This window comes from Planococcus citri, chromosome 4, assembly GCF_950023065.1.
Source record: "Planococcus citri chromosome 4, ihPlaCitr1.1, whole genome shotgun sequence".
NCBI classification, from domain to species: Eukaryota; Metazoa; Arthropoda; class Insecta; order Hemiptera; family Pseudococcidae; genus Planococcus; species Planococcus citri.
In genome coordinates this window covers 5,017,141-5,039,050 of record NC_088680.1, presented here as the reverse complement: position 1 = coordinate 5,039,050, position 21,910 = coordinate 5,017,141, and the positions used below count along the sequence as shown (strand labels likewise).

General features: G+C 36.4%; 2 protein-coding genes across 3 annotated transcripts; one reads left to right on the top strand and one right to left on the bottom strand.

The window, feature by feature from the left end:
* Positions 1-256: 256 nt before the first annotated feature.
* On the top strand, positions 257-9,465 carry LOC135845717 (uncharacterized). Of its 2 annotated transcripts, XM_065364508.1 has the most exons (6): positions 257-749; positions 7,201-7,374; positions 7,457-7,752; positions 7,830-7,954; positions 8,236-8,357; positions 8,437-9,465. In XM_065364508.1, the coding sequence occupies exons 2-5, from the start codon at positions 7,287-7,289 to the stop codon at positions 8,312-8,314; spliced, it is 588 nt and encodes a 195-aa protein (XP_065220580.1). In that variant the 5' UTR covers positions 257-749; positions 7,201-7,286; the 3' UTR covers positions 8,315-8,357; positions 8,437-9,465. The 2 variants fall into 2 exon arrangements, with proteins under 2 accessions (XP_065220580.1, XP_065220581.1); XM_065364509.1 differs by lacking the exon at positions 257-749 and having other exon boundaries at positions 5,789-7,374.
* Positions 9,466-13,264: 3,799 nt separating this feature from the next.
* LOC135843766 (uncharacterized) lies at positions 13,265-15,918 on the bottom strand. Its single transcript, XM_065361776.1, has 2 exons — positions 15,557-15,918; positions 13,265-15,476 (listed from the first exon to the last, which is right to left on the bottom strand). The coding sequence occupies exon 2, from the start codon at positions 15,416-15,418 to the stop codon at positions 13,388-13,390; it is 2,031 nt and encodes a 676-aa protein (XP_065217848.1). The 5' UTR covers positions 15,419-15,476; positions 15,557-15,918; the 3' UTR covers positions 13,265-13,387.
* Between the last annotated feature and the right edge of the window lie 5,992 nt (positions 15,919-21,910).

Below are 21,910 nucleotides of genomic sequence, written 5' to 3'. Positions count from 1 at the left end.
TAACCTAATTTCTTCATTTTTTTTCATTAAAATCATTCCTACATGATCATAAATTCATTATTCATGTAGATAAAATATGAAAAATAAAATTTTCGCAGGATTTAATTCGTTTGAGTGCATTTTTCATTCAATTCTATAGTGTATTATGATATGTTAGATACGTAAGTACTACCAAGTAGCGATGACGTCACAAAACAGCGCTCAGGCCTTTTACTATAGGTGGTATTGATCTTCCTACGCATTTACGCATCAACAATATGGACGATTGCTTGCATCATGCATTCGTGTATCCGGCCCAGCAGCCCACAGATCAGCTGATCAGCTGTTTCCCTTCGGTACCGCTGGAGGTGCTGAGAGATCTGGAACAGTTTCGGTTTCAGTTATAAATAAGGTTTTTGAGTTGAAGTTTTTGTTTTTTTTTTTAAATTTAAAAATTTTTTTCATGCATGCATTTTTCAATATTTTTTACTTCACTAAATTCAGAATTTTTTTTGTATTTTCTGCCAACTATAAGGCAGCCAGACGACACTGGGAAAGTGGGAAGCCAGACACTAGACAGTGAGACGACACTGACGTCACTGACACTGACAGACCATGAGACCAGTCAGCAGTCAAAATCAAATTTTCAATAGGCTCACATTTCACAATGACAAGTCACAACAGGTCACAACCTGCTCAACGTGGTCTGGATATAGATAATCACTAATCAGACCAGACACCAGTGACCAGATCAAATAATTTCGGCTTCGGTAATTAGATTAGATTAGATGACTCATGAGTCGCGTCTGTACAGAGACAGACTCCTCTCCTCCTCTGACTGGGGCCCATGCAGAAGCTCTTGGCAAGCTCAGGGTCTGGTGGTGGATTTGTAGATTCAAATCCACAAATCCAGATTTTTCACCCGAAAATTAGATCTAGGTATCTACTTACTTAAACTAAAACGAGAAAATTGAAAATTTATGGATTTGTTTGTTAGCAATTTAGTCGGGGGCCCACAAAAGGAAAAGGATCACTTGCACCCCCTGCAGATCCTCCGGGACAACTTTTTTCTTAAAGGGGAAGTCCTAAGGAACATTTCTAGCCCTTGTCCTCAAAAAAAAAGTGGCCCTACTTACAAAATAGCGGCCATTTTGATTGACAGGTCAGCCGAAATCGCAGATTTTGCATTCCAACATAGGACTAGCATAAAAATTTTTAAACCGTACAAAGGTAAATCGAAAGAGCAGGCAAAAATTCATCACCTGTAAAAATTTCAAGTGCTAAAGTGCCTTTTTCGATTTTTGGTGAATTTTCAAAAACCAAATTTTGGCCAAAATGTGAGAAAAAAATCAACATTTTACTAAATTGACCTAGAAAGCTGAAATTTGGGATATACCCTATTTTCGATCTGCCAAATCGATTAGAAACTGTTTCAAACCATTTTGAGCAATTTTGGAGCCTCCAGCAGATTTTTGAAACTCGAAATTCACAAAAAATTTCATCAAATGGAATGGGAAAGCAGAAATTTTTTCTGCAAACTATTTCAATACGCTACGAAGTCGACTGCAGGTGGATTTCAAGTCGTTTTGGAGCCTCCAGCGATTTTTTGAAAATTACTGGAGCCTCCAGTAGATTTTTGAACTTTGAAATTCCCACAAAATTGCATCAAATGGAGTTGGAAAGCCAAAATTAATTCTGCAAACTAATTTCAATACCCTATGAGGTCGGCCGCAGGTGAATTTCAAGCCATATTGGAGCCTCCAGTAGATTTTTGAAACTTGAAATTCTCACAAATTTTCATAAAATTGATTCTGCAATGAACTAGTTTTAATACGCTATGATGTGGACTGCAGGTAAATTTCAAGTCATTTTGGAGCCTCCAGCAATTGTTTGAAAATTACTGGAGCCTCCAGTAGGATGGAAAGCCGCGATTCATTCCGCAAACTGATTTCAATACGCCACGAAGTCGACTGCAGGTGAATTTCAAGTCGTTTTGGAGCCTCCGGCGATTTTTTGAAAATTACTGGAGCCTCCAGTAATTTTTTGAAACTTGAAATTTCCCTAAAATTTCATCAAACGAAGATGGAAAGCCGAAGTTCACTCCACTCCAATTTTAACACCCTCTGACGACGTCTTCAGGTTGGTTCACGTCCTTTTGGAGCCTCCAGCGACTTTCGATTTTTGGTGAATTTTCAAAAATCTAATTTTGGCCATAATGTGAGAAAAAAATCAAAATTTTACCAATTTGACCCAGAAAACTGAATTTTGGGATATACCCTATTTTCGACCTACCAGATCGATTGGAAACTGTTTCAAACCGTTTTGAGCAGTTTTGGAGTCTCCAGTAGATTTTTGAACTTTGAAATTCCCACAAAATTGCATCAAATAGAGTTGGAAAGCCAAAATTAATTCTGCAAACTAATTTCAATACCCTATGAAGTCGGCCGCAGGTGAATTTCAAGCCGTTTTGGAGCCTCCAGCGATCTTTTGAAAATTATGGGAGCCTCCAGTAGATTTTTAAAACTTGAAATTCTCACAAATTTTCATAAAATTGATTCTGCAATGAACTAGTTTTAATACGCTATGAAGTCGACTGCAGGTAAATTTCAAGTCGTTTTGGAGCCTCCAGCAATTGTTTGAAAATTACTGGAGCCTCCAGTAGGATGGAAAGCCGAGATTCATTCCACAAACTGATTTCAATACGCCACGAAGTCGACTGCAGGTGAATTTCAAGTCGTTTTTGACCCTCCAGCAACTTTTTGAAAATTACTGGAGCCTCCAGTAATTTTTTGAAACTTGAAATTTCTCAAAAATTTCATAAAACGAAGATGGAAAGCCGAAGTTTACTCCACTCCAATTTTAACACCCTCTGAAGACGTCTTCAGGTGGGTTCAAGTCATTTTGGAGCCTCCAGCGACTTTCGATTTTTGGTGAATTTTCAAAAATCAAATTTTGGCCATAATGTGAGAAAAAAATCAACATTTTACCAAATTGGCCCAGAAAGCTGAATTTTGGGATATACCCTATTTTCGACCTACCAGATCCATTGGAAACTGTTTCAAACCGTTTTGAGCAGTTTTGGATTCTCTAGCAGATTTTTGAAACTCCAAATTCTCACAAAATTTCATCAAATAGAGTTGGAAAGGCAAAATTAATTCTGAAAACTATTTCAATACGATTCAAAGTCAACTGCAGGTGGATTTCAAGTCGTTTTGGAGCCTTTAGCGATTTTTTGAAAATTACTGGAGCCTCCAGTAGATTTTTGATCCTTGAAATTCCCACAAAATTGCATCAAATGGAGTTGGATAGCCGAAATTAATTCGGCGAACTATTTCAATACGCTACGAAGTCGGCCGCAGGTGAATTTCAAGCCGCTTTGGAGCCTCCAGCGATTCTTTGAAAATTACGTGAGCCTCCAGTAGATTTTTGAAACTTGAAATTCTCAGAAAATTTCATCAAATCGAGTTGGAAAACCTAGTTTTAATACGCTATGAAGTCGACTGCAAGTAAATTTCAAATAGTTTTGGAGCCTCCAGCAATTTTTTGAAAATTGCTAGAGCCTCCAGTAGGATGGAAAGCTGAGATTCATTCCGCAAAGTGATTTCAATACGCCACGAAGTCGACTGCAGTGGATTTCAAGTCGTTTTTGACCCTCCAGCGACTTTTAGAAAATTACTGGAGCCTCCAGTAATTTTTTGAAACTTGAAATTTCCCAAAGATTTCATCAAACGAAAATGGAAAGCCGAAGTTTACTCTACACTCCAATTTTAACACCCTCTGAAGACGACTTCAGGTGGGTTCAAGTCATTTTGGAGCCTCCAGTGATTTTTTGAAAATTACAGGAGCCTCTAGTAGATTTTTGAAACTTGAAGTTGAAATTCTCACAAAATTTATACAAATCGAGTTGGAAAGCCAAAATTGATTCTGCAATGAGTTTTAATACGCTATGAAGTCGACTGCAAGTAAATTTCAAGTCGTTTTGGAGACTCCAGCAATTTTTTGAAAATTATCTACTTACTGGAGCCTCCAGTTAGTCCAGTAGGATGGAAAGCCGAGATTCATTCCGCAAACTGATTTCAATACGCCACGAAGTCGACTGCAGTGGATTTCAAGTCGTTTTTGACCCTCCAGCGACTTTTAGAAAATTATTGGAGCCTCCAGCAATTTTTTTAAACTTGAAATTTCCCAAAAATTTCGTCAAACGAAATTGGATAGCCGAAATTTATTCTGCAAACTAATTTCAATACGCCACGAAGTCGACTGCAGGTGGACTTCAAGTCGTTTTGGAGCCTCCAGCGATTTTTTGAAAAATTACTGGAGCCTCTAGTAGATTTTTGAAACTCGAAATTCTCACAAAATTTCATCAAATGGAGTTGGAAAGCCAAAATTCTGCGAACTAATTTCGATACGCTTCGAAGTCGACTGCAGGTGAATTTCAAGTCATTTTGGAGCCTCCAGCGATTTTTTGAAAATTACTGGAGCCTGTAGTAGGATGGAAAGCCGAAATTCGTTCTGAAAATTAATTTCAATACGCTACGAAGTCGACTGCAGGTGGATTTCAAGTCGTTTTTGACCCTCCAGCGACTTTTTGAAAATTACTGGAGCTTCCAGCAATTTTTTTTTACTTGAAATTTCCCAAAAATTTCATCAAACGAAGTTGGAAAGCCGAAATTTATTCTGCAAACTAATTTCAATACGCCACGAAGTCGACTGCAGGTGGACTTCAAGTCGTTTTAGAGCCTCCAGCGATTTTTTGAAAAATTACTGGAGCCTCGAGTAGATTTTTGAAACTCGAAATTCTCACAAAATTTCATCAAATGGAGTTGGAAAGCCAAAATTCTGCGAACTAATTTCGATACGCTACGAAGTCTACTGCAGGTGAATTTCAAGTCATTTTGGAGCCTCCAGCGATTTTTTGCAAATTACTGGAGTCTCCAGTAGGATGGAAAGCCGAAATTCATTCTGCAAACTGATTTCAATACGCTACGAAGTCGACTGCAGGTGGATTTCAAGTCGTTTTTGACCCTCCAGCGACTTTTTGAAAATTACTGGAGCCTCCAGTAGTTTTTTGAAACTTGAAATTTCCCAAACATTTCATCAAACGAAGATGGAAAGCCGAAGTTTACTCCACACTCCAATTTTAACACCCTCTGAAGACGACTTCAGGTGGGTTCAAGTTATTTTGGAGCCTCCAGCGACTTTTTGAAAATTACTGGAGTCTCATGGAGTCAGCAAGCTGAAATTTACTTCGCAGACTATAATTTCAATAACGATATGAAGTCGACTGCATGGTGGTTTCGAATGGGTTTGAAGCTTCCAGCTACATTTTGGAAATTTCAATTTTCCAAAAAACGCCCTACACTCATTCAAAAAGTCGCTGGAGGCTCCAAAATGACTTGAACCCACCTGAAATGATCTTCAGAGGGTGTTGAAATTAGAGTTCAGTGTGAATTTCGATTTTCCATCTCCATTCGTTGAAATGTTGAGAAATTTCAAGTTTCAAAAATCTGCTGGAGGCTCCAAAACTATTTGAAATTTACCTGCAGTCGACTTCGTAGCGTATAGAAATAGTTTGCAGAATTAATTTCGGTTTTCCATCTCCATTTTGATGAAATTTTGTGGGAATTTGGAGGTTCAAAAATCCACTGGAGGCTCCAGTTTTTTTCAAAAAATCGCTGGAGGCTCCAAAACGACTTGAAATTCACCTGCAAGTACTATTTGATGGAATTTTGTGGGAATCGCAAGTTTCAAAAATCTTCTGGAGGCTCGAGAACTGCTCAAAACGGTTTGAAACAGTTTCCAATCGATTTGGCAGGTCGAAAATGGGGGATATCCCAAAATCCAGCTATCTGGGTCAATTTGGTAAAATTTTGATTTTTTTTTCTCATTTTGGCCAAAATTTGATTTTTTAAAATTCACCAAAAAATCGAAAAAGGCACTTTAGCACTTGAAATTTTGACAGGTGATGAATTTTTGCCTGCTCTTTCGATTTACCTTTGTACGGTTTGAAAAATTTTATACTGGTTCTATGTTGGAACGCAAAATCTGCGATTTCGGTTGACCTGTCAATCAAAATGACCGCCATTTTGTAAGTAGGGCCACTTTTTTTTTAGGACAAGCCAACAAGGGCTAGAAATGTTCCTCAGGACTCCCCCTTTAAGAAAAAAGTTGTCCCGGAGGATCGGAAGGGGGGTGCAAGTGATCCTTAAACGGGCCTTCCGACCGCGATATAAGGGACTTGAGGAATTCATCGCTCATTCTTGGAAGCGGACTGCATGATGACGCGTGATAACTGATAAGAATGCTTGCTTGGATCTTGAGAAGGGCTAGAAAACGATCAAAACTGTTTCAAAATAGAAAATTACACTGAAAGAAATAAACAGTAATCGTTGCATTGAAACGATGCACTCAGTGCATTAAAACGCGGTAATTTTGGTATAGGAATGAAACGCATTAATCAGTACATATTTAGACAATATAATCAGTACATATTTAGAGAAGTAACTATTACACAGAAGTGTGGTAACCATTACATCGTTTTTATTCAACAAATATTTAAAAGGTGGGGTTAGGGGTATATCAATTTCAAGTTTCTCCACACATCTAAATAATCCTCACAGCAACGAATTTTTCCAGACCTTATTTACCTACGAAAATTTTCCGACCTAACTGGGATTCGAACCTGCGACCTCTCGTTCCTAACTACCTACACTTAACGACATGGCCACGAGTAGAATATTTGATTCAGGCCCTAGAAGTATTTATATGTTTTTCACTGTTTGGGAATAAAGGATTTCATTGCAGTATGGCGATGTACTCAGTACATCGTTTACTGTATTCAGTAAATCAGTACAAAGTTCTCAGTCATATATGAGAAATGTAATCATTTCTTACTACATGATGTAATTATTACCCACCAAATGATGTTTTGAATACCATGTCTGCAGGACTGAGTCCCTAAAGAAATGTAATGAAAACATAGAAATGAATTTTAAAAAGTGATGCAATAAATCCATCCTGGCGATGTACTCATTCCATTATTTGATGCATTCTCTGATTTAAACTATGTAATCATTACATCAAAATGAGGTAATTCGAAAATTACTGTACTGTGCAGTAACCATTGCATCAATTTCGGGACTGAATAGCGCGTTTTGAAAATCATTTCTTTCAGTGTACGACTTATTTTCGATTTTAATTTTATTTTCGGTTCTATTATAGAATTTTAGGGATCCCACTTTATGCTCAAACGTTGAATTGTTAACATTATCAAGGATCCTAGTTTGATGTGAAAAGGTGACTCTTTCATGATGGACGATTCGTATGATTATAGTACGTTGCTCAATATAGCTGTACATTATTACTATAATAGTTCAATTATACCGGAAAATATAAGTAAGTAACCTGTTGAATAATATTTTTCTTACTCACTATCACTATTCCATTTATTAAATTCTACAGCTCGAAAATTTTACAGGAAAAATGACAGAAACTGTGTGCACTAACGTCTCCAAACACAGTCCCACTACTACTTTTGAAACATCGATAATAGCTATAATTAGTTTCTTCGTCAGTTATCAATTTCAAGTGGTTGTTGCTGAAAATGAACTAACTCAGAATGTCCAAGTAGAAGTGCCGGATGATTGGCGGAATGCCATTTACATTCATCATAAGAATCAAATGGCGAATTATTTCATCAAGTTACACGATCAAACATTTATCGTATGCTTAGTTTACAATTCAACTATAGAAAAAACAGTACTAACTTTATGTGTAAGTATAAACAAATGTCAATTGCAGGTACATAAGTTCAGTACATATAATTATTAATCACGAATTTTTACTTGCAGCATGACAAACGTGACTTTATATTGACGTTACGCAAAATGGAAATAGATGGGCTGCTGATCGAGCAGGTGAAGGATCGCTGGGCCGCTCACATATTAACTACCCTCGACAAAAGCCTCAGATCAGCGTAAGTTTGAGATCAAGTATTACCTTTTTAGGTATATCTGATCCTTGATTATGTACATATTTTAAAGGAAATTGGAGTTGAAAAAAAAAAACGTTTCAAACACATAATTTTATACAAGACGAAAAATTGTTTCAAAACAAAAACAATAAAATACAATTAGGTAGTTTAAACTAAAAAAACGTTTACTTTAAAAGTTTTTTTTTACAACCCTAGTATTTTTTTTGAGCTAGTATGAAAAAAGTGGTCCTCAACTAACATTATACAATATTATTTTTTATTAGGGTGAAAAATGCGGTCCTCAACCAGCCTCCATCAAGTGAAGGTTCGCCGAGTTCACAAGTTGACCTTCTTGATTCTTGAATTGAGCTTCATCGATTAGTTGCATTCTGTCAATCTCAATATGGTAATTCTAATTCATCTTGAAAATAAGAAACGTCCTTAAGTACAGTAAAAACTGCTTAATGTTATAATGTTTGTTTCAGCCTGAGTTTATAATAACATGAGGCGACTTACATACAATGTGCGGCTATTGAATAAGGAGATTGGGCGCGCATCACGCATACATACGACCCCCTTGTAGTGGGGAAGGGAAAATGAATACACTGTTAGGTATCTGGAAGCCTCTACTATTTCGATACCAAAATTCGTTTTCATCCTTTCAGTAATTTTTTTTTCTATAGTGGTCTGAAACGAACGTGTTTTTATACATCCTCATGCAAAACAACATTTAAATTAATGAAAAACACAAGCTAGGAATCAATCTGAAATTTCTCATTGAATTGAAAAAAACGTTGACTGAGTGTTATGAATTGTCAAAAGAGACTTGAATGTAAGAATCCTCTTTGATCAACTATAAAAAGGTATAATTATTCTCATGGAAAAATTCTAGACAAAATATTGCTACTCGATGGTCCAAAGTCCTCCAAAGTGTAAAGTCTCTACCTACAAGTTGCCTAACTACGAGTACTTAGCACGTGGCTTCTTCGTTATCAACGATTCTACCGATCACACTGATCACTTCGTTTTTGTTGAATTACACTTCTCCTTCGCAATTTATGTTTCAGCCATACTGCATTTCAATTAACATAATATCATCTTATAGAAATTAATGAATGAAAATTATGTTTGTTTTTGATTCTATCTAAGTATCTGCGTCTGTGATAATCTTTTGTTCAGAATTGAAATTTATTTATTTCAATTTGTATTAACTACCTAAATGTGTGTTCCAAAATCCAAATTGTTTTTGTACTTTGGTGAATATTGTTTATGTATTGTAGTTATTTTAACTATGTTTGGTGTTTCTTTTTCCTAATAATTTGAAACTTTTTAAAAAAATGTGTTACTAAATAAAATCAATTTTATTTTAATAGTCAGTATTTCCTTTCAAAAAATTTAATCATAATTGATCATTAATTTTAAATTGTTATTTCATATTTGACCAAGTTAGTTTAGGTACCTCGATTTATCAATGTTGAATTTAGGTACCTCGATCTAGTTACCTCAACTATCAAGTGTTGATTTTACCTCCAATATGTCCTTTCACATTAAAATCTCTTTTTTGGTTACAAAACCTGTGTACTTCCTTCTTCTGAATTACCTTATTGGTAAATTAGGCGCTGCCTGTGGGGGGGGGGGGGATTTTGATAGTTCTCGACGTTTTGAGCTCAAACTAGACGATTCCCCGGGGGGGGGGAGCAGTTTTTATATAAATAAATAATTAGGTATATATAGTATGACACAAAAGTAGTGTTCGCTGGCATTTATTTCTAAGTGGAAAGAGCTAGAGAGATGAATGAAGCGGCGTTGGGTTGAAAATTTCAGGCCCATGCACAGGGTGTCCACAAATTGAAAAACCGGTTTGGTCAAAAAATTCCAACTAGTTTTTATTTGCGCAATGTATTCTACACACTAAGGCGACAAAAACGTGATATGGATTTTTTGAAACCGGTTCGTTAATTTGCAACTGGTCAACAAAAAATACCCAAAAATTGTAGATAGAGAAAAAAGTTTGAAACAAAAGTTGTAGAGCGTAAAAAATTACACAATTCTGTCTAATCACATTTTGAAACCGGTTCATTGGTTCGCATTTAGCAACCAGTTTTTGACAATCACCTAAAAATTGAAAATAGAGAAAAATGCTTGAAACAAAAGTTGTAGAGCGTGAAAAATTGAACCATTTCTGCTGATCGGATTTTGAAACCAGTTCATTAATTTGCAACCAGTTATCAAAGATTACCTAAAAATTGGAGATTGATAAAAAAGCTTGAAACAAACGTTGTGTGGCTTAAAAAATTGAACAATTCAGTTCAATCACATTTTGAAACCGGTTCATTAGTTCGCATTTAGCAACCAGTTTTAGACAATCACCTGAAAAGTGAAGGTAGAGAAAAATGCTTGAAATAAAAGTTGTATTAGAGCGTGAAAAATTGAACCATTTGTGCTGAACGAATTTTGAAAATGACTAATTGGCTTATAATCAGGTAACTTATGATCGTTTGCTGCGATTTATTGAACTGGTTTCAAAATCCGATCAGCGAAAATGGTTCAATTTTTCACGCTCTACAACTTTTGTTTCAAGCATTTTTCTCTATCTTCAATTTTTAGGTGATTGTCAAAAACTGGTTGCTAAATGCGAACCAATGAATCGGTTTCAAAATGTGATTTTTCACGCTCTACAACTTTTGTTTCAAACTTTTTTCTCTATCTACAATTTTTGGGTATTTTTTGTTGACCAGTTGCAAATTAACGAACCGGTTTCAAAAAATCCATATCACGTTTTTGTTGCCTTAGTGTGTAGAATACATTGCGCCAATAAAAACCAGTTTGAATTTTTTGACCAAACGGGTTTTTCAATTTGTGGACACCCTGTGCATGGGCCTGAAATTTTCAAGGTTGCTTTTGAAAGCCCTTGTTTTTCCCTACCCAACGCCGCTTCTTTCATCTCTCTAGCTCTTTCCACTTAGAAATGAATGCCACCGAACACTACTTTTGTGTCATACTATATAATATGTATAAGTTTCAGCACTTTTCAGCGTGGTGGTGATTTTTACATTTTATGACCTGGAACCTGTTCTAATTGATCAAATAAAGTCAAACTTGAAGAATGGGGTTCTTTTGAAAGCTAGAGTTGACCCCTGCAGTGGGAAGGGTCAAAGTTGAAAATTGGAGAAAGGTCATTTTTTTAGAGGAGCATAATCTGGCCCAAAATGGACAAAAAAGGTCCAAAATCATACCATGGGTCAGTACCTCCATTGTGATCAACATATCCAAATTTCAGCTTCCTAGGTCATCCCCACCCCCATTTAAGGTGAGAAAACCATATTTGACCCCCTTATCCCTGAAATTGATCTAAAAGGTCCCAATTTTCAGCATACAATGGGAGGGTTTCTCATGAGTTATTATTGCAGGTTTCAACCTTCCAACCCTATTTGACCTCTCTCTAGGGTCAAAAAAGTGGATTTTTTGGTCTATTTTACAGGTTTTCAATTTTTCAGACAGCCTAAAGCCACTCCAAATTGACCTAGAGGGTCCAAACTCTCACAATACAATGGGAGGATGTACCCGAAGTGCTTTTTGCATGTTTCAATCTTCCAACCCCATTTTTACAGAAAGGTCATTTTTTTGGAGGGGCATAATATGACCCCAAATAGATGAAAAGAGTCCAAAATCATACCATTGGTCAGTACCCCCATTGTGATCAACATATCAAAATTTCAGCTTTCTAGGTCATCCCCACCTCATTTAAGGTGGAAAAAACCACATTTGACCCCAATTTTTGACCCCCCTCACCCCTAAAATTCATCCAGAAGGTCCAAATTTTCACCATGCAATGAGAGGGTGCCCCATGAGTGATTATTGCAGGTTTCAACCTTCCAACCCTATTTGACCTCTCTCCAGGGTCAAGTCAAAAAAGTGGATTTTTGGTCTATTTAAATTTTACAGGGTTTTCAATTTTTCAGACAGCCTAAAGCCACTCCAAATTGACTTAGAGGGTCCAAACGCTCACAGTACAATGGAAGGATGTGCCCGAAGTGCCTTTTGCATGTTTCAACCTTCCAACTCAATTTTTACAGAAAGGTCATTTTTTTGGAGGGGCATAATATGACCCCAAATAGATGAAAAGAGTCCAAAATCATACCATTGGTCAGTACCCCCATTGTGATCAACATATCAAAATTTCAGCTTCCTAGTTCCTAGGTCATCCCCACCTCATTTAAGGTGGAAAAAACCACATTTGACCCCAATTTTTGACCCCTCACCTCTAAAATTCATCTAGAAGGTCCAAATTTTCAGCATGCAATGAGAGGGTGCCCCATGAGTTATTATTGCAGGTTTCAACCTTCCAACCCTATTTGACCTCTATCCAGGGTCAAAAAGGTGGATTTTTGATCTATTTTATGGGTTTTTCAATTTTTCAGACAGCCTACAGCCCCCCCCCCCCATTGACCATACAGGGAGGTCCAAATTTTCACAGTACAATGGGAGGATGTATCCGAAGTGCCTTTTGCAGGTTTCAACCTTCCAACCCTGTTTGACCCCTCGCCAGGGCCAAAAGTGGCTTTTTTGGCAATTTTATGTTTTTTGACGTTTAGAAAAGCCTACAGCCAGCCCCTCCAAAATTCACCTAGAGGGTTCAAATTTTCACAGTACAAATAGTACAATGGGTCAGGGTGGATGTACCCGAAGTGCCTTTAGCCTGTTTCAACCTTCCAACCCTATTTGACCCATTTCAGTGTCAAAACAGATTGGTTACCATATTTTTTGAAGGAGGAAGAAGAGAGTTGGGCGAAGCCCGAGAGGGGTGCAGGGGGGACAAAGTCCCTCCGCGAGAATATAAGATGGAAACAGCGTAAGGAGAGAGCTGGGCGAAGCCTAAGGGGGTGCAGGGGGAACAGCGTCCCCCCAAATACAGGCGAAGAACAGGAGCGAAGCAAACTCACTCAGCGAAGCGAGGATGCGAGTAGTTCAAGAGCCCTCAATGTTTCTGGCACAAAAATTTGGCTCTTATGTAGCGGCAGACTGCTACGACTTTTTTTTTCTTATACCTACTCAATTGTTTTTTGCTGACTTGGTTCAATTTTTATCGGAGATGAGAAGTCCTACAGTCTTACTTGTGAAGTTAAAATTGTGAGAGCTGAATCTGAGCAGGTTTTGGTAGGAATATACTAGGAACTAGGAATTGATGTTGATGTTTCAGCTATGAAAACAAACAGTGAATTAACTCAAATCTGGTATTATTTGAATTTTATAAAATTGCAAAAAAGAAAAATATATTATACTCGTACATAAATAAAGGAATAAACAAACAAAACAAACCTTCACTTTTTTACTTTTTACAAAAAATATAGGTACCTACATCGGCTAAATCCGTACTTTATCAAAATCCAAAATAATTAGCTTATAGGTACGAGACAGCTCACATTGAACTAGAATTCATGTATTAATCCAAAAAAGAAAAAATGCACGAGTGTTGTAATCTTCTTCTTCCAAAAAATGTTCAATTACTTTACAATTCTCGCCATCATCCATTTTACTCAATTTATACTGTTTCGCAGCTTGTTCACTGCCGAAATACCACAGTAAAAACCCATCGATCGAAGAAAACCCAATCTTTCTGAAACACACAGCCTCCAAAGATCTAGGACGGTACTTCCAAGTCATCAATAACATGTACATTTTCAACAGAAATTTTTCGAACATATTATCTATCTGAATATTACATCTGAATTCTGATACTTCTTCCGGACTGAATCCGCACCATTTCAGAAACTTATCCCAATCATCTACGGAAAACGAATTAAAATTACCGAACGTCGAAACATGTCGACATCTTTCTTTGAAAAATCCCTTCAATTCCATCAAACGTTGATCCGAAAACTTCAAATAACGCAGTATTTTGTCAAATGTATCAAAACTGCTAAACGAAATCCACAATGACAACAGACCGGTTTCTTTATCTGGAATGTGGCATTCGAGCAATTCGCCCTCTTCTTCTAATGTAAAACAATCGTCGAAAAATTTGAAAAATTTACTCAAAGTGAGATCAGAATCATGGCCAATGATCCAGCTCATTTGTTCAACGATTATTAGTGTCTTCGTAATACGTACTAGTTTTTCATTCTCATCAGCATCGGAATAACAGAACATCAAGTACTCGGATATCTTTTCCAACGATTCCGAATGCACGAAATCGTCGAAATCACGTTCCAATTGGTAATTCAACAAGTCGATTTGTTTAAACCTGACGATATCGTTTACATTGTCGAAACACAAAGTCATCAATTCGCGTATATCCGAGATATTGGCTAGAGTCAATCGTGGCCACCAATTGTCCCACATTTGTTGCCTGATATCGAAGCTGGCATATTTTAATACTTCGATCAAAAACCCATAATCGCGACCAGCGAAAGAGCGAATATCCGCGTTTAGTAAACATTTCTCGAACAATTTTTCAACGCGAAAGTAACCACTACAGACGTAATTTTTCAAATGATCCGCAGCAGAAAGCCATATTTCTTTGAGTACGATCGTCACGTACTTATATTCGCACTGGGGTGCCGCATCCGATAAACGGTGCAAAATATCGTAGACGGTGGTATCCTTAAAGATCGTTGTGCTCTTTCCATAGTTCCAAAGCAGTAAAGCATATTGGTAATAGATGTCATCTAAGGCAAAATGTTCAATTAATAGAAACCATGACGTTCTAATAACGTTATTCAGCACCGTATCCGTGATCGATTTCACGATCAAATCGTATTTTATAGAATCTCGTATCTTCCAAATTCTGTCTACGAGGCACTTTCGTTCTTGGGTGTTCAACTTACACCAAAAGTACTCGATTTCTGTCCAGGTTTTCACATTCTCGTATACTGAAAGTAGCTCGGAAACCGTATACCATTCGGCAGATTTTCCTTCCGGTTCGTAAAATTCCAGTAATTCGCCTCTCATACGAGAACACCAATAATCCATTATTGTAACGCGGCTAGGTACAGATGAGATGTCGAATCTGTATTGGTGGAATACTTCGTTATCTTTGACCAGCGGCCACAAACGTTCAACATCTTCCTCGATGGAATACGAACAAGCGATCTCGAACTGTTTCATCGAATCGAATCCGAGCAAATTCGACGCGAGTATATTTTTGACTGTTGTTCTACAGCAAATACCGCCAGCTGAGTTGAAAGCTGCGCAGTTGAGTATAACTTCGGGAGATATATCGCCGATCAAACGTTGGAAATTATTCCTGCATTTTACGATCTCTTTACTAATCGGTGGGATTTTATCGTCGATCATCGACCGAATACTGGACGGGATGTGCGGAAGGTCAAGGTCAAGGTCACTGGAAGTACACCAGCTAATGAACGCGTATTTTGATGCAGCTATATCTTGCAGGGTCTGTAGAGTGAACGTGATGTGGAAATCTGGAAGAGGTTCTTGCGAATGGTAGGATTCGTCGGATTCCATTTTCAGTTCTTCGATTCGATGTTGTCAAATTTTCAAAAAGAATTGCGAACGAAACCACCTGCAAATTATCGATCATCTTAATAACGGATATAGGTATAGGTAGGTATACATTTACATAACTCGTATATCAATACTCACCAAAGAAGGAACCTCTTGGTTACGGAATCTCCGATCTCCAATTGAAACGTAACTCCGATAGGTTGAAAAAAGGATCCAAATTCAAAAAAATAATAAAAATAATAAGGCACTTCTATTTACCTATACTTACTAAAAACTGTCGTAATTGATCAAAATCAGTAATCACACAATTCGTTGAATAATTCAATATATAGATACTGAAACCAACACACTGGCGATGGAATTTATTGGAAACACTCGTGTAATATGTAACTAGCCGGTTAATAAGGCACAATACTCAAACCGAACTCCGATCAAAAAAACATGAAAACAATAGATTATTCTTCCGTCCTTCTGGCATCACTGCACGAACGCTAAAATGAATTACCTACGTACCTACCTAAGTACCTACATACTTAGATTAGATAGTGTCACTACAGTACACTAAAACTAAAACAAATAACACTCAACACTGCTCTCATGGATTCAATGACGCATAATTTTTATACATATGTTTCAATAGGTACCTATGCTACTACCTACCTACTTTTTCAGTTTTTAGTACGTCAAAGTCGCGCACATGCCGAAAATCGAGCCGTGTGCATGACTTCTGTCTCCAAACACCTCAATTTATTTTAATACGATTTTTTTCACACGTTTTCGTGTAATTTTGAAATTTTAACAATTGTTATAGTCCGGCATATGACAATAGGAGTAATTGCACCCCCCGCCCCGCCGATCCTCCGGGACAACTTTTTTCTTAAAGGGGACATCCTAAGGAACATTTTAAAGCAAACTTGCCAAAAAAAAGTTGGCCTTACTTACAAAATGGCGGCCATTTTGATTGACAGGTCAGCCGAAATCGCAGATTTTGCGTTTTAATATAGGACTTGAACGAATTTTTTCAAACTTTACAAAGGTAGATCGAAAGATCATACAAAAATTCATCACCTGTCAAAATTTCAAGTGCTTAAGTGCGTTTCTCGATTTTTGGTGAATTTTTGAAAATCGAATTTAGGCCAAATATGAGGGAAAAAATCAACATTTTACCAAATTGACCAAGAAAGCTTAAATTTGGAATATACCCTATTTTCGACATGCCAAATCGATTGGAAACGGTTTCAACTCGTTTTGAGCAGTTCTGGAGCCTCCAGCAGATTTTTGAAACTCGAAATTCCCACAAAATTCCATCAAATTGGAGTTGTAAAGCTAAAATTTATTCTAAAAACTAATTTCAATACGCTACGAAGTACTGCAGGTGAATTTCAAGTCGTTTTGGATCCTCCAGCGACTTTTTGAAAATTCCTGAAACCTCCAGAAAATTTTTGAAACTTTAAATTTTCACAAGATTTTATCAAATGGAGATGGAAAGCTGAAATTTACTCTACACTCCAATTTTAACACCCTCTGAAGACGACTTCAGGTGGGCACAAGTCATTTTAGGGCCTCCAGCGACTTTTTTAAAAAATTACTGGAGCCTCCAGCAGATTTTTGAAACTTTAAATTTTCACAAAATTTCATCAAATGGAGATGGAAATCTGAAATTTACTCTACACTCCAATTTTAACACCCTCTGAAGACGACTTCAGGTGGGTTCAAGTCATTTTAGGGCCTCCAGCGACTTTTTTGAAAATTACTGGAGCCTCCAGTAGATTTTTGAAACTTGAAATTTCCCCAACATTAATGTATCAAATGGAGTTGGCAAGCTGAAATTTACTTCGCAGACTACATGGTGGTTTCAAATGGTTTTGAAGCTTCCAGCTACTTTTAGGAAATTTTAATTTTCCAAAAAAACGTTATACAACCTTTCAAAAAGTTGCTGGAGGCTCCAAAACGGCTTGAAATTCACCAGCAGTCAACTTCGTAGCGTATTGAAATTAGTTTTCAGAATAAATTTCGACTCTCTATCTTAGTTTGATGATATTTTGGGGAAATTTCAAGTATCAAAAATCTACTGGAGGCTCCAGTAATTTTCAAAGAAGTTGTTGGATGCTCTAAAATGACTTGAAATCCACCAGTAGTCGTTTTCAGAGGGTGTTAAAATTGGAGTGTAGAGTAAATTTCAGATTTCCATCTCCATTTGATGAAATTTTGTGAAAATTTAAAGTTTCAAAAATCTGCTGGGGCTTCAGAAATTTTCAAAAAGTCACTGGAGGATCCAAAACGACTTGAAATTCACCTGCAGTATTTCGTAGCGTATTGAAATTAGTTTTTAGAATAAATTTTAGCTTTACAATTTACAACTCCAATTCGATGGAATTTTGTGGGAATTTCGAGTTTCAAAAATCTGCTGGAGGCTCCAGAACTGCGCAAAACGAGTTGAAACCGTTTCCAATCGATTTGGCATGTCGAAACTAGGGTATATCCCAAATTTCAGCTTTCTTGGTCAATTTGGTAAAATGTTGATTTTTTCCCTCATATTTGGCCTAAATTCGATTTTCAACGTTTTTTTTGGCAAGTTTGCTTTAAAATGTTCCTTAGGATGTCCCCTTTAAGAAAAAAGTTGTCCCGGAGGATCGGCGGAGGGGGGGTGCAATTACTCCTATTGTCATATGCCGGACTATTAATTATGTAACGAAGTTTTATTTCATTCAATTTCGATCGCATTTCGTCAAATTTTACTGGAATGTCAACATCAAAATTCCCATGGAACTGATCATGAAGTTCTCTCAGCAGATTTCAAAAAAGAAAAAAAAATTGCTCAGCACATAAAAAGCACAGAGGTGATGATGATTACAACTCAAGAAGCCAGTTTCTGAAACACATAGGTAATAAATGTTTCCCCCAACACATGTTAAACGTTCACAAATAAAATACACCGAGCCTATTTTGAAATCAAAATAATGCTGAAAAACGTTTTAAAATAAAATAGGTATATTGAAAAAAAACAAAACAAAACACTTCATTATTCTGTTTTTTGGTAGGTAGGTGACAAATGAAGTATCCCATTATTCCCATTGCCAACTCGCAAACATATTTTTGAATCGGCCAACGATATAGGGCACTAAAATACACTATCAGCCAACATTTCAACAGCTTACAAGGGAATCTCTTGAGGTGTCACACAGCACTCCGATTTGAACGGGACAGCGATTTTTGGAAAGAGCATAGTCTAAATCCCCTAAAATAAAATTTTCAGCTGCCCGAGTTCATTTTTCGATTTTTGGCGAACGTTTGAAAATTCAAAATTGACTGTTTTTGGCGATTTATGTTTTTTTTTTAAAAAAAAGTACGTACTTGATCAGTAAAAATGGTCAAAATAAGTTCCAAAACTAATATTAGTTATCTAAATCCAAATTTTGCCATTTCCAGCCATTCTGGAGCCTCCAGCGTGATTTTCAATTTCTCTAGAATTTTGAATTTGCTCCAGAAGGCGTGAATATGAAGTAGGGCAGCTAAAAATTGAGTTGTGTATTACACTCGACCTGTTTAACGAGTTTATCCACATTTGAGCCGATTTTGAGAGTGACATCTCAAGAGTGGTTTTTTGACCAGCTTTTTTCAAAATTGGAAAATCCAAAAAACCAAGTTTACTCCCAAAATCGGTTCAAAGGTGGATAAACTCGTTAAACAGGTCCAGTATAATACACATTTCGATTTTTAGCTGCACAACTTCATATTCACGCCTTTTGGAGCAAATTCCAAATTCTGGAGAAATTGAAAATTGCACTGGAGGCTCCAGAATGGCTGGAAATTGTGAAATTGGGATTTGGGAAGCTATTTATGGACAAAATACAGCGATTCGTGCAAATTTCAAAAATTTCCAAGCAAATGGAGAACTTTTGATTTTTTGGATTTTTCAATTTTGAAAAAAGCTGGTCAAAAAACCACTTTTGAGGTGTCACTCTCGAAAATCGGCTCAAATGTGGACAAACTCGTTAAACAGATGGAGTATAATAGGTACACAACTCGATTTCTAGCTGTCCAACTTCATATTCACTTCTTCTGGAGAAATTGAAAATCGCGCTGGAGGCTCCAGAATGGCTGGAAATGATGAAATTGAGATTTGGGGAGTTATTTATGGACAAAATACAGCAATTCGCGCGAATTTAAAAAATTTCCACGCAAACGTGAAACTTTTGATTTTTTGGATTTTTCAATTTCGAAAAAAGTGGGTCAAAAAACCACTCTTGAGGTATCACCCCCAAAATCGGTTCAAATGTGGATAAACTCGTTAAACAGGTCGAGTGCAATACACAACTCGATTTTTAGCTGCACAACTGCATATTCACGCCTTCTGGAGCAAATTCAAAATTCTGGAGAAATTGAAAATCGCGCTGGAGGCTCCAGAACGTCTGGAAATTGTGAAATTGGGATTTGGGAAGTTACTTATGGACAAAACACAGCGATTCACGCGAATTTCAAAAACTTCTACGCAAACGGGAAAATTTTGATTTTTTTGATTTTTTAATTTTGAAAAAAGCTGGTCAAAAAACCACTTTTGAGATTTCAAACTCAAAATCGGCTCAAATGTGCATAAACTCGTTAAACATGTCGAGTATAATACACAACTCGATTTTTAGCTGCCCAACTTCATATTCACTCCTTCTGGAGCAAATTCAAAATTTTGGAGAAATTGAAAATCGCGCTGGAGGCTCCAGAATGGCTGAAAATGGTGAAATTTGGATTTAGATAATTAATATTAGTTTTGGGATTTATTTTGACCATTTTTACTGATCTCGTACGTACTCTTTTTTTAAAAAAAAAGCTTAAATCGCCAAAAACAGTCAATTTTGAATTTTCAAACGTTCTCCAAAAATCGAAAAATGAACTTGGGCAGCTGAAAATGTGGTTTTGGGAGATTTAGACTATGCTCTTTCTAAAAATCGCGGTCCCGTTCAAATGGAAGTGTGACACCTCAAGAGGTTCCCTTGTTAGATGGATTTGTCGGTTTTTTTAAAGCGAATTTTCAACAATTTTAATTTGAGCCAAAATTGAAAAAAAAATCAAAATTTTGCCATATTAATTCGAAAAGCTGAAATTTTTGTTTGCACCTTATTTTTGACCTCCCGGATTAGTTGTTGTTGTTGATGGTTTTTTAAAATCGCTCTGAAGGCTCCATCGGATTTTTAAAGTCTCCAGTTTTTGAAAAATTACTGCGAGTGGAGCAAACATGAAATTCAGAACATATAAACTCATATTCAGTACCTTTGTGACTCTTTTGACTGATTTAGGCTTTTTTATTCTCCAGAAATTATTATTTTTTTTCAATTAAAAAATTGAAATTATTAGTATTATAATTTATCACCAATCAACTCGAAATATTAAAAATAGTTAACAAACCGAATCTCATCGTCAGCTTCTTTTCCTTGGCTCGTTCGCAAACGATGAATTTTTCATTTTTTTTTCTCCTAAAAATAATCACTAAGTACAGAAAATTTTGAATTTAAATCAGCATAAAAAGATTGTGAAAATATGTGCTTAAATCGATCGAAATGGTCACAAAAGATGATAAATCTGACTTGATAGTAGCAGAATTTCATTTTCATTCAACTTGAAGCGTTTTTTTTTTTTTTTTGAAAACAGAAGAAATCGAAAATCCGCCGAAGGCTCTGGAACTGTTCGAAACCATCACCAATCGATTTGGGAGGTGAAAAATAGGGTATAAACCAAATTTCAACTTTCTATGTCAATTTGTCCAGATTTTGATTTTTCCAATTTTTTGCCCAATGAATTTTCAAAATTCAAAAATTCGCCTAAAATAAAAAATGTATTTTTCAAATTTAAAAAAAAAAAAATGGTCCTATCAATCAACCTATGTTGGGAGAAAAATGGTTCACAGAATTTTGGGAAATAAGTAATCAATAAATGGTAACTAATCGTTTAAAGATCAGTAGGTAGAACTAGGTAATTTAATGTAAAAAAAAAACTCGATCATTCTTTAATTTTCAAGAAATTGGGGGGGGGGGGTCAATGGGGAGGGGCGTTGGAGTGGCCTAATCAGAAAAATGAGCTGATATTCGTTTTCAATGGTTTCGAAAACATATAAAACGATATGTCACACAGTATTTAAAATTATTTCGACTGAAATTTTGAAGCTCTACCCCCCCCCCTCTAACGGCCTCCTTCCATGGTTATGGAATCCCATCACGAAAAGCCTATGTCAATACTTGAAAATATTATTTTAAAAACCTATGATTTCTGAATTTTTCAAATTTTCGAATAATGGTTTCAAAATTTTACAAGATTATGAAAATTTAGCTTTCAAAAATCTCAACATTGAACTTTTGGTATTATTGAAAGTACTCGCAATTACCTTTAAAACGTCGCGCGTCGCAAATTGTTCTCCAAGTTGCAGCACTCACGAGCAATATTCAACTCAAAATTTAAGCAACACGTCGAGAAAACATTTATATAGCTGAAAAAAAAGAAACA

Coding starts and splice junctions, on each gene's coding strand:
- LOC135845717 (XM_065364508.1), top strand. CDS start 7,287: ATGATGGACGATTCGTATGATTATAGTACGTTGCTCAATATAGCTGTA. Junction 7,375..7,456: donor AATTATACCGGAAAATATAA/GTAAGTAACCTG, acceptor AAAATTTTACAG/GAAAAATGACAGAAACTGTG. Junction 7,955..8,235: donor GACAAAAGCCTCAGATCAGC/GTAAGTTTGAGA, acceptor ATTTTTTATTAG/GGTGAAAAATGCGGTCCTCA.
- LOC135843766 (XM_065361776.1), bottom strand. CDS start 15,418: ATGGAATCCGACGAATCCTACCATTCGCAAGAACCTCTTCCAGATTTC.